This window comes from Chiroxiphia lanceolata, chromosome 19 (assembly GCF_009829145.1).
Source record: "Chiroxiphia lanceolata isolate bChiLan1 chromosome 19, bChiLan1.pri, whole genome shotgun sequence".
Taxonomy (NCBI): Eukaryota; Metazoa; Chordata; class Aves; order Passeriformes; family Pipridae; genus Chiroxiphia; species Chiroxiphia lanceolata.
Window position 1 is genome coordinate 12,543,052 of NC_045655.1, and position 15,670 is coordinate 12,558,721.

Consider the following 15,670-nt stretch of genomic DNA (forward strand, 5'->3'; position numbering starts at 1 on the left):
TTTGACATATTTAAATATTTATTTTGTAGAATCACTTTATGTATGAAAAAGCAGTTTTATTAAAAAGCTGCATCCTGATAGATCCACACAGCTTACTGTATTCTCAAGACAAGAACCCACAGAAGGAGCCTGAACACACCGAACAGTTCCCTACTGCCTTGCAGGAGAACACGGTCCTTTTTAAGTTCCATAAACACCCTCCCCACTTTGAGGGCACCGCCTCTTTGGCACACCTATTTTAGGTTGACCAGTGACCACAATGTGAAACTTCTACTTAGTTTTGCTGCCATCAATATGAGGTGTAATTTTTTAACTGCAGTTTGCTGTACAACTGCCACCCAGTCCATGCTGCCTGTGTTACCTTACAAGAGGCTGCTTCCAGTGGAAGGGGAAGAAAAGCTCCAACAGAAGAGTTCAGAATCAGTGCCTGAAGACAAAATCGCCTCAAGAGCTCATGAAGTTTCATTTTTCTGCTACAGGAGGTTAAAAACAAGAACCTAACAAGTGTTTTAAAAAAATTATATAGATACCAGGAATCTCCACAGCTATTAATGACCAATCATTAAACCACAGGGTGCCTCAGTTCTAGTCAGCAGAAGATCTAATAAGGAGGCAGAACCTACTGTTCCTCAAGTCCTCTTCTGTTTTCTGTGCCAGGCACACCTGTGACACTGACAGCCCATTATGGAACAGTCACTGTGCTGGCTGGATTTTGAGCTAATTCCCTGCAGCATTCTTATTCCCATACCTCATAGTCACCTTAGGAGATATGAGAGAAAGGAAAAATATAAGAAGGAACTACAGGACTGTAACAGAAATCAGCTTGTTTCTTCCTCAGTAGAACTGAGTAGAACATGCAAAGAGGACAAAGTACTGAGGTAAAAGCCGAAAGTTTTGTGTTAAAAAGCAGAATGCAGGAAACAGTATATTTCAGGAGGCTGACACCTTTGCTAAATGGCAAAGAATAGAATACACTGCAGGCATTTGCCAGGAAGTTCAGTAACTAGCTGAAGCCCACAGTACAGCTGAGCACAACTGTTTAGAAATCTGAAACTTCTGCTAGGTCTGCATTCTAGCCAGCAATCATAGTTCCAGATCATACACTGTAATTCCATTATTCTCCCCTTAATTCAGCCTTAGATTCTAGCACTAAACCAGCAAGTATTTTTTTAAGAGTTTGAAAGAATGAACAGTGATTTTGCAAAGTCATTTTTCATGCCGTTCTTCAGGTCAGGTGGGGATTGCACATGGCCAAAGTCTGGGCTAACAGGAAAGTAAACATATGGAGCCCCGTTCCTTGCACTTTCAAAACTGTTTACTTTCTTTAGAAAGCAGCAGCAGATGATACTGCTACAGCACTGAACTTCTGCCTCTGTGTGAATGAGCACATTCATAATGTGCTCCTTTAAGTGACTGGATGAACTATTTATCAAAACATTAAGGAATAAAAATAAGCACTGATCTTGACCGTATGTTAATTGGAAGATTATCTGAAGAAGCTGGAGCAACCATGGTCATACAATTAAAGGTCCTCAAATGACACCATCAAGACCTTCCTCAGCACATTGCAGCTATCGAGCATTTCTCCTCTCTCAGACAGCTTCAGAAACAGGGCGTGTTTTGGCAGCCCAAGTTGTGCCAGCTCATGCAACCAACTACAGGCAATGTGGCAGAAACGATGACCATCTTGTCTGGCAAATATTTCTTCAGTATCAAACATCAAGGGAATAGTCCCGGACCTGGCAGACCACCATCATAATCATCAGCCACTGCAGTTCAGTTGGCAGGCGAGCCAGGTCTGACAATCACCTCCACAGGAGGCACACATGGACAACAGGGGAGGATGTGCACTGTAAGCAACTCTTATCCAGTCCTGAGTAAGCTTACCCTTACAAAGAGTTTTCTCATTACAAGGGCTTTCAGCCTTGTTTACCTTAGTGATTCCAGGATTTCTGTATCTAAGAACAGACCCTATTCTGGCCCACGGGTGGAGTTTTAATCTAGCAGGCCAAAGAAGCTCTTAAATAATTCTGTTCCCAAGAAAGATGAGTGAAAACTTCCCCTCTCTTGTCACCATGGGGACTACAGCCTGCTCTAGCACTCCAGCTTCAAGACAATGGCTTCTAATTTGCCTCAGATGTGCCCAAGCACAGGTTCACATGACATCAGAAGAAAGTGTAAAGTGACTTGTACACACAGCACTGTGGTCATCTTACGAAAAACCACCGGACAAAAGAACAAAGATTCTTCCTGGAATGTTCCACGCTGCAGCTGAACAAACCACACCTTATTGCTTTTCTAAATAGTCTGTCTATCTCCTTTGTAGATAACACTGGTTGTCTCCCAGAAGAAGAATAAAACCACCAAAAAAAGTCCACCACAACTCCTGCAAACTAGGTAATATACAGGTGTCAGTGGCTGGTCAAGAATTATGACATCTTCTTAGCAGGGCACCAAATAGTGTCAGGATAAAGCAGACAATGGACAGATTTAAACCTATGGGGGGCAAAAAAAAAAAAAAGACAGTATTAGATTGGAATTCTCCATACATGGAACATACTAGCATTGGGTGTGCAGCAGTCTGATGGAGCAGAGAGGGTGGATTTACCCACTTCCAGCACAGCAACAAGAGCTGACAAGAGAAAATAACCCCACTAGTGAGTTTGATCATCTGACAGATGATAAACATGAACAAGGTAGGGAGATCTTGTTTTGGAAGTGGACACTCACCGAGTTGGATCTTGCTGAAGGCCAAACACTCCTCCCACACTCACAACATTGTGTTTGTTCTCAGGGTCCCCGTAACTCAAGGTTACCTGTAAAAACAAATAAATATTTCAAAATGGTAACACTAACACAGAAAACCAGAGTGGAGGTAGCAAGGTTATTAGCGAGGTACCAAGAAAGTCTCCAAGAATGCTGATTAATCTGAACATGGATCACATTTGGAGGACAGTCGTTACTTGGGACATAAGCAATGTTGGCACTGAACTGCACTAAAGGCAACGTGGGAGAATACACAGAGGATCTGAAAGTTGCATTGCCCTGAAGGATGAGCTCCCACTGTAAGCTTTGTGAGGACATTAATCCTGCTCCTGTCTGTACCTTCACTAAATGACACATGTTCATCCTCACCAGACATTGCCTGAAGTCTGCAATAGCAATGCTTTAGTATAGAGGGAAAATAGAAACATTTGCATGTTAAATGGCATGCAAAGGACTGCCCTGTGAAAAACCTGGAACACAATTTAGATCTGTGGAACCTCAGTTCAGTGCTATTCTTCCACACAAGCACTGTATTAAGAAATTTTCAGGTGCTTTCTAATTGGACATTTCCCAGATTTCGGGTTAGCTGTTACCATCTCAGGGAACCAGTGATCACCAATGAAACACAATATTAGGCCTACAGTCCAACTCACTAACATGAAGGAGATTACATCACAGTGGAATTTGGCCCCAAGTGCACATTTCTGCTGACTAATACAATTGCCAGGAAAATATAACCAAGCAGCTTGCAGGGGCAAAAAAGCACTCCTGTTCTCTCATGGTGCCAAGCAGCATGAGGCAGGCAACGCTGCTGGATGGCCTTGTGGCTCCATCTGCTGCCCAGGAGGAAAAACATATCCCAGCAATTATAAAACTACTTGATTTTTCCTAAGAAACATTAATTTTCTTGAGGTTCAGACAAATTATTCTTAAAAATGATCGAACATTTAACTACGTCTTAGCTACTGAAGAAGTACTTGCTGCCTTTTTGAACAGCACGAATGAAGACTGAGACTTTGTTAGGCAAAACCAGGAAGACTATTTAGCAAACTAAACATTGCCTCCTTCTACACTTGCTGCTACTGCCACTCACAGAAAGTCAGGGCTTAGAAGGAGATGGGAAATACTCTATTTATGAATAGACTCCAGGTAGCATAATGTGTCCCCAAAGGAGGGGACAGCCATATGACCTAGTTGGCTAGGATGAAAGTGTGCTTTTTACCTAAATGAAGGACTTGGGCAGAACACAGCTCTGAGTGAGTCTGTAGACATCCTTCTTTGCTGAAGAGTGCTACATCTATGCAGAGTACTCTTTCTGATCAGACTGAGGTGTAATTAATTATAAGGATAAGACATGAGGCACAGCCCTACCTGCTGCAACACAGACTCGCCTTGTAGTCTCTGCAGATTTTCCAGGTGGGAATGGAACAATGGGCTGTGCAGCAGCTTTACCTCCAGCAGCCCTTCAATGATGTAGCCAATGGTGCAGTCGTCAGGAAGACGCACCCTTTCCGCAGTACTGATGAAGTTGCCCAGGCTGTGAGACAGAGTGTGGGAGACAAGAGAAAATATGTTTTAAAGCCTCCCAAACATGTATCAATGGAGCTCAGCTAGGACCAGTGCTTACCTGGCCCAGGGACTCATCTTCAAGGCAAGACCTCTGCTGATACAGAACCCTGCTCCGCCTGTGGCAAACCAGAATTTCACCGTTGTCTTCTGAAGAGCAACAAGAAAAAACACACAGTAATTAATGATAATCAGCTTTTCCCATTTGGCTGGGCAGGGAAGGGAACTTGAAATTCTATTGGATATCACATACTGCACTTGGCAAAACAAGGCTACAGATGAATCCCTATTTGTTTAGGCTGCTGAAAGCCTAGCTAGCTCTTCTCTCAAATGAAGCTCTATCTTGGAACAGACAGCAGATGAACCATCAAATTAGCATATTGCAGGTAGCACACATGAAATGGAAAACCGTAGTCCCACTCCTATCCAATTCCATCTGTCCTCTGGTCATTCTAGCCAAGGGTCACAGCCAGCTCAGTGCTCCTGAGGATATCAAAGGTGGTCAATTATACACTTGGCTCCACGTCCAAGGAGACTATTTTGTTGTGCAGTCTTCCCTAACAAGCTATTTTATAACTGAATTTCTGGCTAGTGGATTGATTTATCTTTAGACCTGTCAGTACAGGTGGCCTGCTTAGGACTTGTCCTTTAGCATGTGTATCTTGTGATTGAGATATGTTTGCTTCCAGTTCTTGGAAACCTACTAACCACTTGGAACTAGAAATGCTTTATTTATCTAGAAAGCCTTTGTCAACGTCGGAGCAAAGGTTCCTTTAACCCAGCACCCTGCCTCTGAAAATGACCAGTGCCAGGTTCACTTCTTGCAGATTAAATCACTTGGGTTTATGGGGGAATCCTATGAACTGTCAAGGTTTTAAAGGCTTAGAAAGTCAGGATGTCTCTCAGACAAACTGTAAAGTTTGCTTACTGATCCATCACTTTGGACATGATCAGCTGCTTCGATGGGATGGTCTAGACTCGGTCGCCCCACATAGACATCCTGGCTGTGTGAGAAGGCAGACAGGAGATGCAGGAGAGTCCGAGGGTTCACATAGTTGTCATCGTCCACATGGCAAAACCATCTTCACACGAAACAGAACAAGACGTTACAGGGACAAAGAAATGAGCTATAAGTTTATAACTGAGACTCAGTCTTTCAGGCTTTGGAGCAGGAAGTATTTCTTATTGCCCTAAATTAAGGATTTGGAAAGCTGAAAGCACCCACAGATGCTAATTCTGTAAAGAGGTTGAAAAGAATAACCCCCTTTAGATCATAATCTTTTCCACCTTCCAAATGATGCTTGTTTAAAAGCACTGCTTCATGCTGTGCTCCCTTCCATGCACTCATCCCCAGATTTTAGCTAAGACTGCATTCCTTACTGGAACAGAGATGGTTACTCAAGTTTCCTGTGAACACAGAACTGGAAGAAATAAAGTCAATCACAACAATGTGTTTCACCTACTTTTGCCCAGATTCCAGGAATTTATCATATTCCACAGACATCTTGCAGCAGAGAGCTTGCCGAGTATGGACAGCAGAACAGTTGGTGTTGATCATATGATCCCCTGGAAAAATAAAGACCAGCCCTTTCAGGTTTGTGAAATATGTGTAGTCCAAAAAGGACTACAAAAGAAGTGCACATTTGGCACTAATCCTGTACATCTGAGGTGCATATGGTGCATACGTGGAGAGCAAACTGCAGGACAGGCAGGGCTCACAGGTTATGCATCTGGCATGCAAGCTGCAGAGGTCATAAAATTGTGTGATGCACAAAAATGAGGGTATATATACACAGTGCCATGAGACTGTGTGCAAAGGAAATACCTAGTATAACTCTGGACCACATAGACTTAAGCTTACTAACAAGAAGAAAGTGGATGCAAAGGTGAACCCAGTATTCAGGAAGTTCCAGGCATCCTGTTCAGGTGGCAAGCAGGGAGAAGTTTTCTCCGTCTTAACTTCCCTAACTGCTTGTACAGCATGAAATAAGAACTTCTAGGAAAAGTATGAAAGAAACAAAACTCACAACAGATAGCATGCACCTAGGCTACACAGCTCACCTGCTTTCAGGCGTAGCTCCTGATCCTCCCAGTCTGTGAATATAAATGTCTGTGGGAGACAAAAATGGTGTGTCTACATTTGAGAACTTCAGAAACTAATTTAAAGCTTGTTCAGTTGCAGTCAGAATTCAGAATGTTATGTCTGTTTTGGTTTGTTTCACAGTAGCCACTGGAGTGGGGGGAGAGAGCTCCAACAACTTCAACCCCTACCTTATTTGTTAAGTTTTTTCATTGCAAGCCAGAAAATTGTCATTTCAATACAAATACATCCTATAACTTACTCTTCTAGTCTCAGGGCACAGATAACTAATTTCCAGATAGAAATGACTTTGCTCTTTTTTAGTAGTACCTCCTCTCTGGCTGGAGTCATCCACAGCTATCGAACAGATTAAAAGGAAAGAATGCAAGTCAGGGTGGGAAGTGGCAGGTGGCAACACTGTCCTGTCCCAACTGCTAGACAGAACTGCCTTACTATGCTTGAATAGGCTGAAATTCTGAAACAAGGGAACTACTTTTATGTTGTTCCACAGTAACACGTAAGCGGCTGAACTTTTTGGTCCAAAATAGTGGTTTAGATGCATCAGCACTAGGGTTCTTTCACTCTTGCGTAGCCTTTTTCACAGTCATACACAAATCAGCAAATTACGTCTGCTGGGACCATCGATGCCAGACTGCAGCTAAGTAGCTTAATCAACAACGCCTCTTTAGAGGAGGAATCGCTTAGACGACGTTCCTCAGTCCTAAAAGGAAATCTGCTTTTAACGCACGCTTTTTAACACCCGGTGAAGAAGTGCAGCAGCCGCCCTGGCACACGCAGGGTCGAAGCTCCCGTCCCCGCCCGCCGCGAGGCCTCACCTGTCCCCGCGCCTGGGAGATCCAGGTTTGGAGGAGCAAGTCCAGCCGGCTCTTGTGGTACTTCCTCGTGGTCTTCACCGCGATGAAGATATCCTTCAGCTCCAGCGCCTCCCTGGCAGGGCCCGCGGCAGCGCCGGGGCGGCCCCTGCGCGCAGGCTGCGGGCTGCCCACGAGGCCTCGGCCACGGCCGCCCGCGCCGGGCCCGCTAGAGCCCGCGGGGCCCGGCCGGTGCGGCGAAGCGGCGCTGGGCCCGGCGGCGGGCGGGGCGCGGGGCGCGGGCGGGCGCTGCCCCCGCGGCAGCAGCAGCAGCAGGAGCGCGGCGGCGCCCAGGGACAGCAGGACCCCGGCCCTGCGCAGCCCCAGGCAGGGGCCGCTCATGCTGTAGCCCCGCGGGCTCCCGCCGCACGGCGCGGCCGCCTCATGGCCCCGCGGGCGGGCGGCCTCGCGCTCCGGGAGGTGGCGGCGGCCCCGCGCAGGGAGCGCCCGGAGGTTGCCGCGCCGCCGCAGCGGGGCCGAGCGGGGCCGCGGCCCCTTTAAGAGCTTCACCTGCCGGACGCGGCCCGGCGGCGGCGCGCGGCCCGGAAGCGGAAGCGGAAGCGGGGCGGGCGGGGCGGGAGCCGGAAGCGGCGGCCGAGGGGACGATGCCGCTGCCCGTCCAGGTCTTTAACTTGCAGGTAACGGGGCGGCCGCGCCCCCCGGCCCGTACCCGCGCGGTCCGGCCCCGCCGCGTTCCGCGCACCTCCCGCGCAAGGTCCGGCATCCTGGCCCGGCCGCGGGCGCGCTGTGGCCTTCCCCGTGGACTCCGCGGGAAGGGGCCGCTGTCGGCAGGCCCTGGGCCCTCGTTCGCCCTTCCGTCGGGTCCGGCTGTGTCGCTTCCGCCGCCGTTGGCGACGAGTAACCCTCAGCCGAGCGTCATGCGGTCCCCGCCGCGGCCCCGCGCTCGGGTCCCGCGCTGTGCGCGCCATAGGCAGGGCCGAGGCTCTCGGGGAGGGCGTGGTGAGGCCGCCGGTGAGGAGGACTTGAGAGTCTGCAGTGCAGGGGAGAGCCCTGGGAGCCCCCAGGGGTCGGTGACACTCGGTACCTGCGCAGGCGATCCTTTGCGGGTTTCAGCAGTAGCAAGTTCTCTGTCAGGGCACGGGCTTGTGGGAGGTGAGGCACAGGATGAAGGACAGTTCAGCTTCCAGCTCTGCCCCTTCGTCAGTGACAGGTCTGTACTGAACCCCCCTCCAGCAGTAGGTCACTCCTCTTCCTCCGGAGTACAGCAGGAGACTTCAGCTCAAGTGCCAGTTTATCAGCCTGTGAAAGGCCTGGTGAGGTGCCTTCAACAGGGTGCCTACTATGGTAGGCTTACACAGCCTAAACAAAGCAACCCTGGCATTTAGTGTTTATGATATGAGAAAAAAGGTAAGGGAGATAAAAATGGCAAAAGTAATGGTCTCAACTTATGGTGACTTAACTGTTTTTATGCACGTTTTTCCTGAGTTGTGATCTAGACAATAAAACTCTTCTTTGCACTCTCTCTCCCTTTCTTTCATGGAAAGATTATTATACTAGGAAACAAACTTTTACATGCTTCACTTGCTTTTGCTTCAGATTTTGGGCAATTCCACATCAGTGTTGAGATATTGTGTGCATTTGGTATGTACCAGTTTGTGAAAGAATAAACAGGCTGTGGGTGAATGTAATTTTTAGACTTAGGAAATTTGGATCTGCCCTGTTCCTTGTCACAGAAAAACTCCAAAAAAAGAAACCATCAACCCAATAAAAAAAAAAAAGTCAGTTTTTCATTTCTTAACAGACAGCAAAGTTAATAAAAACATGGAAACAATTTGGTGTTGATGGAAGCAAGGTGGTTGGCATTTCTGTCTTTTCTGAGATCCAGTTGTGTAATTTACACCAAATCAAGTGTTGCTTGTATAATATCTGCACAAAATCAGCACTTTATAAGACATTCAGCTTGGTTTTCCTCAATTTAAATGGATAATTCCTAGGAGGAATGTTCAACACACTTTAACTAGGAGGAGGCAAAGAATTTACTGCCACCAAACCAGCTTTGTTTGTGGCATGGGGTGGCTGGTCTTGGCTGGGACACACACAGGGGCTGTAACTGTGCTGCTGTGCTGAGGTCACTGCACTGCTGTGAGTCCTCAGGGTGTTCAAAGCAGGATAGACTGGGAGAATAAAGTCATGGTGTTTCTGCAAAAGAGGCTCTACCTAAGCAGACGGGCTTCAGACACTACAGTAGGATAGGTTCAGCTGATGGCAGATCTCTGCAGTGTAGACAGATTGTTCCTCAGTATTTGTTGGAAACTGTGAAATTGCCAGTGCATTCTGCTCTTTTTTTAATATTCTGAAAAGTGTAGCAGTTGCTGCCTTTTTTCCCCCAAAAAAATATTACTTTTAAACAGTAAAGCAAAGCAGTTTTGAAAGGTTCTGGTGGGTTTTTTGGTACGTTTTGACTTTTGAAACTTCTTGAACTGAGTGTTAATGCCTGCTCTTGCTCAAGGAAGAGAAATGGAATGTCACTTGGAATTTGGCATGCATACCTGACATACTTTGTAAAATCAGATTTATTGACCCCTTCTTGCTTGATAATCTACCAAGACAAATAAAGGGTTCTGTGTGAACGCTGAGCCGTGCTGACCAGTGGGTTGCTAGAGAAAAATCCTAAATATATCAAAAGACTGAGGAGTGCTTTTTCATTTTTTAAATTTTACATGTATTTAAGCAAGTCTTTAATAGGTTGAATCGCATAGTTGTTTCCTGCTCAAATGTAATAAGCTACTTTTGACCTCCTTTTGCTATTCTAGGGTGCAGTGGAGCCCATGCAGATTGACGTAGATCCACAAGAAGATCAGCAAAATTCACCTGATATCAACTATGTGGTGGAGAACCCCACACTGGTATGTGCTCTGCTGAGGGCTGTGGGGACATTTCTTGAGTGTAGCCTCTTCCTTTAAGGATTTGGAAAAAATCTCTTTTGAAAAAAGTTAAAGCTGATTAGTCTTAACAGACAGCTGAAATTTAGAAAAGGTAATTGTAGTATACTGCATATTTCTGAGGATATTACTAATGTTTGAAGAAAGCATGGACTAATCTTACCTGATTTTTTTATTTGTCTGAGTCGTGTTGCCCTCCTTGAAGGGGTCAGGTCTGCAGGAAAACCTGTGCAGGTCACAGTGCAGTAGCCTGATTTGGTGTGTCCATCTCCACCTTCTGAGGCCAGGCTTTGTTGGCAGGATTTGGAGCAGTATGCATCCAGCTACTGTGGGCTGATGCGAATCGAGCGGCTGCAGTTCATTGCTGATCACTGTCCACAGCTGAGGGTGGAAGCTCTCAAGATGGCTCTGTCATTTGTCCAGAGAACTTTCAATGTTGATGTGTATGAAGAAATCCACAGAAAGCTGTCTGAGGCCACCAGGTACTAAGAAGTCATGGGAATATGGGGAGCTTTCCTGAAAGGGTTTAAACTGATGTGCCACAGTGGAAGACTTTGCATGTAATACCACAATGTTCCTTATGGAAATTGTCTTTGCCCTTAGAATTTTATAGCAGTGGAATGTGTGTTCAGGCCTAAGGTTCTCATGCTTTTTTAAAAGATAAAGCACAGAAATCTCAGTGTTTTTAAAAACTGCAGGTAGATATTGAGTTGAGTTTAGTCCATGCAACTGCTTCAAATATTAATGAACATAGTTGTTTTTCCTTAGGTAGATTATGGTGACGAAACCTCTTCTATATGATTTTGTGGTCATAAGTTAAACCTAATCTAACTCTTTGCCTTGTTTTGGTTTGTTTTTGACTTTTTCCTTCTCTAACAACAGGTTTGCTCTTGAGAATAGCCATTGACACCTGACTTATCCATCTACATTTCTTATCTTTGCATTATTTTTGTTGTTATGTCTATTTGATGATTTTTTGTCTGTTTTGCCCTGGGAATCTTTAACATGTGTGTGTGACAGTACGTTCATCCTAAGATCATGGGATAATTTTGAGAAGTCTTTGTAAACATCTGTGATGCTTATGTTACTGTTGGTACTGGAAATCTTATCAATCTTTTTCTTTTTTCCCCACTATCCTTGTTTTCTCTTTGATGATCTATTTTGTGTATGCAGTACTGTTTGTTAGGGTAGCAGTGCCAGGCACTTAGCAGACCTCTGTTTTGGAAAGTTTGCAGTCTAACATTAAGCTCTGTTCAAATGCTTTCAGAGAACTGCAGAATACACCTGATGCTGTCCCCGATAGTGGAATTGAACCCCCTCCTCTTGACACAGCTTGGGTCGAAGCTACACGCAAAAAAGCTCTTCTTAAACTGGAGAAACTTGACACAGATCTGAAAAATTACAAAGGGAACTCCATCAAGGAGAGTATCAGGTGAGATGCAGAAGGCTCTGCTGGAGCAAGAAAGAGCATTTTGCTCCTCCGTGCACTTAACACAGGATGTTAACTAAGGCATTCACTGCCTTAGGTCAGTATGTTGAGTTACTTGATTGGAACAAACTGACTTTGTCCCTTTCTGAGCACCCAGTTCATTGGTGTTTTAATCCCTGTGCTCCAGGAGAGGCCATGATGACTTAGGTGATCATTATCTGGATTGTGGGGACCTCAGCAATGCTCTCAAGTGTTACTCACGAGCCCGTGATTACTGCACCAGTGCTAAACATGTCATCAACATGTGTCTCAATGTCATCAAGGTAGGAGGGTTGGCAGGAAATGGTATTTGGTTCTTTCTGATACCTGCTGCGACGTCCCCCCGTACTTTGGTCTTGTGTCTGCAATGATGAGGCTTATCTAAGGAACCCCGTTTATCCACGGCTACCCCACGTTGTTTCTGGCTCTTTACAGGTCAGTGTCTACCTCCAGAATTGGTCTCATGTTCTGAGCTACGTAAGCAAGGCTGAGTCTACACCAGAGATTGCAGAAGTAAGCTCCTGCTTTTTAACTTGCATGAGTTTTCCCTTTGTTTTCTGTTTCCAAAATTTGTAAAGCAATTTCTTCCTTTCCCCCTTTATGACTTGCTCTATATAAGACTTCCTCCTCAGCTGCTAGACTATTCCGTTTGAGGTCATTGTTGCTTTTCTTCCATGATATATGTGTACAAAGTCTGACTCATGGTAAAAACAGATACTTCCCATCCTCAGTTCTTACCATATTTCCTAGACAAATAAGATGAAGTTATCTTGCCATTGAGTTAATTATTAGGATAAAATATCCTGAAGACTCTTATAAGCAAAATAGGTTTTGTACTGCTTGCTCACTACTGCTTTGTTTTATGCTTTAGCAAAGAGGAGAAAGAGACAGCCAGACACAAGCAATTCTCACCAAACTGAAATGTGCAGCAGGTGAGCAAGTCCTTCAGCTTCCTGGATGGTTTGCCTGTCTTTCTGCTTGTTAGCTGTCCATAGGGCTCTTGGGCAGCAGTGTGGGCTTGGCTTATTTTTTCTCTCAGTTTGACACACTTTTTATTTCTGCACTAGACATGCAAAATGTAATGAAGCTGATGAGATAGAACTGTTGGCTGGTTTTTGCCTTCTCTTTTTTCTCCCTGGGTTTCTTCAGAGAGGATACCAGTGTGAGTCAATATAGCTCAAGGGATGCTTGATACAGTCTGAGGATCTTGTTTTACTTCAGTAGTGAAGGCACTAGCAACCATATGGGGGCCTCTCCTACTTCCCAGACTTTGCAATTTCTCCTAATTTGTTTACTATCATAAACAAAGGACTAACTTTTTCTGGTTCCTAGGCTTGGCCGAACTAGCTGCCCGGAAGTACAAACAGGCAGCAAAGTGCTTCTTGTTGGCATCATTTGATCACTGTGATTTCCCTGAGGTGAGGACCAAGAGGGAGCTCTGTGCAGGTCTTGGAGGGGATGTAACTCTTCTAAGTATTAGGTTGTAAAATTCAGGTATTGTAGTTATTCTTGCAGCACTCCTGTATAGTTTGGTGGTGCAGTGCACCTTGCTGGTTGGTTGGTTTGTTTAACAAAAAGTCTCTGTTCTTGGGTTCTCTAAATGTTCTACTCTAGATCGCATAGGAATTACCTGTGATATTTGTATTTTTGTGTAGCTCAATCAAAAAGCTGTTGGAATTGATGTCTGCTCTCTTAGTGGTGCCACTGCTCAGGCCCTCTCACCCCACACACTGGGTGAGAGCAAGCTGAGTAGTTCCACTGCATTTGACAAGGACTAATCCTGTCACTGAATGAAGGAAAGGCCTGGGACAGAATACTTAATGCCAACCTTACGCTATTTTAGTAGTCAGTGACAGCTCTCTCTGTCTCTCCCTCTCCCCATAGCTGTTATCTCCCAGCAATGTGGCTGTGTATGGTGGGCTCTGTGCCCTTGCCACCTTTGACCGTCAGGAACTGCAACGAAATGTTATCTCCAGTAGGTGAGTGATGCCTTGAGTGATGTTTGTATGTACTGGACATCTTCTGGGATATGGGACTTTGGTTGAGAGTAGATTCTGGCAGCAGAATAGCTTTCTCATACAGGGGAGAAAGAATCACTGAGCCTTAGTTTGGCTTTAGCATTAAGTGGTGTTTCACTGTCTAAAACACAGTGGTTAATCATAGCTGAAATTTTCATAGTATGACTTTCCAACCCAGGTCAGATCCAGCATCTGCACAGCCCAGTTGTCTGTCTCCATCAGTGGTCCATATCAGATAATAAATCAGAGGGACACAGCCCTTTTTCAGAGGCAGCTGTTAAGATAATTTCCTTCATGTTGTCCCTTGTTCTGTTGTATGTTAATTGTTAAAACAATTTAGTAATTGTTAGTACACCTTGCATTGTAATCTAACTAGGACATATGCAAGGTTGAGAGAGTTGTGGTCTTTGGAAGAAAGTGGATATTTGTGTGTCATAGATCGAATTGCAATGGCGCTGAGTTCCTGTCAGCAAGGTGTATGGAAGCAGTAAATTTAAATCAATGGGGAAAAAGGGTTGTTACCCTTTTTTACGAATTGATTCATAGAGTGAGATCCCAAGGTTCAGAAGTCTGTGATGGAGAATTGGGAGTGTGCTGAGAAAGAGTGTGCATCCCAAAGATCTGCCACGCTCAGGATGAGTTATTTCTCTGAGATAGTGGCGTGCTTGACCTGCCTTTGGCATGCTGTACTTAACAGAGGCTGTGCTTTGAAAGGGAACACAAAGCTGACCAGTGCAGACTGCAGGGTATACACAGCTGTGGCCTACTGTTTTCTGGTGACGTATCCTGATTTTGATCTATTCACACGCATTTTTTTGTTTTGTGTGGACAAACACTTGTACTACTTAGTTTGACAAAATTCTCTTGCCTTCCTTCACCACAGCTCTGATGCTGTGCTGCCTTTCTCTGTGTTGCAGGCTCCCAACTGTGCTGAAATTGGGCTGTCTGGTCCGTTAGAGAGCAAATTATTGGAATCTTTAAATGATAGTGAGAGTTTGTAACCTTGCAACTTGGATTGATGAGGTTATGGGGTATTTAAGTGATGGGTTCTAATGTCTGATCACTGCCATCTTTATCTGTAGCTCCTTCAAATTGTTTTTGGAGCTGGAGCCACAGGTTCGTGACATCATTTTCAAGTTTTATGAATCTAAATATGCTTCATGCCTGAAGATGCTGGATGAGATGAAGGTGAGTTGTAGGAGAGCAGTGTAGAACAGACCCTAAAAGTTCCCTTTGCCTAGCCTTTTGTGAGAAGCAGTGATTGGCAAAAGTAGCTACTTAAGAGTGTTCGGCTCTTCTGTGTCTTCTGTTTCCTGACATGGTGAATGGAAATTGGGAGCACTTTGTTGGTAGAGGGTGACAGAAATGATAAAGGTTCTAAATATATTGCTAGTTCTTTTATTCATTCTTGTTTTATCATATTGCTTTGCAGTAGTGTAATATCTTTGAGGTTTAAGTATATACACATAAATGTTTCAGAAAATGGGAATAATATATTTTTCCAGGTTGCTTCTCAGCTTCTGATGTGTTTTATTGTTTTGCACAGGACAACCTGCTGCTGGATATGTACCTTGCACCTCATGTCAGGACACTCTATACCCAGATTCGAAATCGTGCCCTTATCCAGGTAATTGTTCCTGTCATCTCGAGAGGTGGATGAACAGGGAGATAGGCCATCTCTTTGCAATTTTTTTCCCCCTGATTTTTCAGAGGATGGAGAGTACTCTTGGCAACTGAGTATTTTCTTCTTCTTAGTACTTCAGTCCCTATGTGTCGGCAGACATGCGCAAGATGGCCACTGCTTTTAACACCACAGTGGCTGCTCTGGAAGATGAGCTCACTCAGCTGATTCTGGAGGGACTGATCAATGCCAGAATAGACTCGCACAGTAAGGTGAGTGCATTTCAGTCATGTGTTATGGACTGAACAGCTTTACTAAGATTAGAAACTTGCCATTCCTGAGACACTTGGAAGGTGCATTCATGTGCCGGGACTGG

At 45.1% G+C, this 15,670-nt stretch overlaps 2 protein-coding genes across 4 annotated transcripts in view; one reads left to right on the forward strand and one right to left on the reverse strand.

Moving 5' to 3' along the window:
- Window positions 1-7,641, reverse strand: RFNG (RFNG O-fucosylpeptide 3-beta-N-acetylglucosaminyltransferase). Its single transcript, XM_032706668.1, has 8 exons — window positions 7,249-7,641; window positions 6,394-6,442; window positions 5,796-5,898; window positions 5,261-5,414; window positions 4,394-4,482; window positions 4,138-4,303; window positions 2,731-2,816; window positions 1-2,496 (listed from the first exon to the last, which is right to left on the reverse strand). The coding sequence occupies exons 1-8, from the start codon at window positions 7,624-7,626 to the stop codon at window positions 2,430-2,432; spliced, it is 1,092 nt and encodes a 363-aa protein (XP_032562559.1). The 5' UTR covers window positions 7,627-7,641; the 3' UTR covers window positions 1-2,429.
- Window positions 7,254-15,670, forward strand: part of GPS1 (G protein pathway suppressor 1) — a 13,353-nt gene continuing 4,936 nt past the window's right edge. Inside the window, exons 1-12 of one of the 3 annotated variants that reach the window (XM_032706663.1) lie at window positions 7,254-7,273; window positions 10,059-10,151; window positions 10,488-10,669; window positions 11,455-11,619; window positions 11,804-11,939; window positions 12,091-12,168; window positions 12,527-12,587; window positions 12,988-13,073; window positions 13,540-13,634; window positions 14,756-14,861; window positions 15,220-15,300; window positions 15,429-15,566. In XM_032706663.1, the coding sequence (XP_032562554.1) occupies window positions 10,074-10,151; window positions 10,488-10,669; window positions 11,455-11,619; window positions 11,804-11,939; window positions 12,091-12,168; window positions 12,527-12,587; window positions 12,988-13,073; window positions 13,540-13,634; window positions 14,756-14,861; window positions 15,220-15,300; window positions 15,429-15,566 (1,206 nt within the window). In that variant the 5' untranslated portion in view covers window positions 7,254-7,273; window positions 10,059-10,073. Of the gene's footprint in view, window positions 7,274-7,839; window positions 7,923-10,058; window positions 10,152-10,487; window positions 10,670-11,454; window positions 11,620-11,803; window positions 11,940-12,090; window positions 12,169-12,526; window positions 12,588-12,987; window positions 13,074-13,539; window positions 13,635-14,755; window positions 14,862-15,219; window positions 15,301-15,428; window positions 15,567-15,670 lie in introns of those variants that run through there. The other 2 variants (XM_032706661.1, XM_032706662.1) reach the window with 2 other exon arrangements.

Bases quoted from the DNA above. Each gene is read 5' to 3' on its own strand.
- RFNG (XM_032706668.1), bottom strand. From the start codon at position 7,626: ATGAGCGGCCCCTGCCTGGGGCTGCGCAGGGCCGGGGTCCTGCTGTCC. The intron at 5,899-6,393 runs GTGAGCTGTGTA...TTATTTTTCCAG, and splicing joins GGAGCTACGCCTGAAAGCAG to GGGATCATATGATCAACACC. The intron at 4,483-5,260 runs GTAAGCAAACTT...GTTGCTCTTCAG, and splicing joins ATGTCCAAAGTGATGGATCA to AAGACAACGGTGAAATTCTG.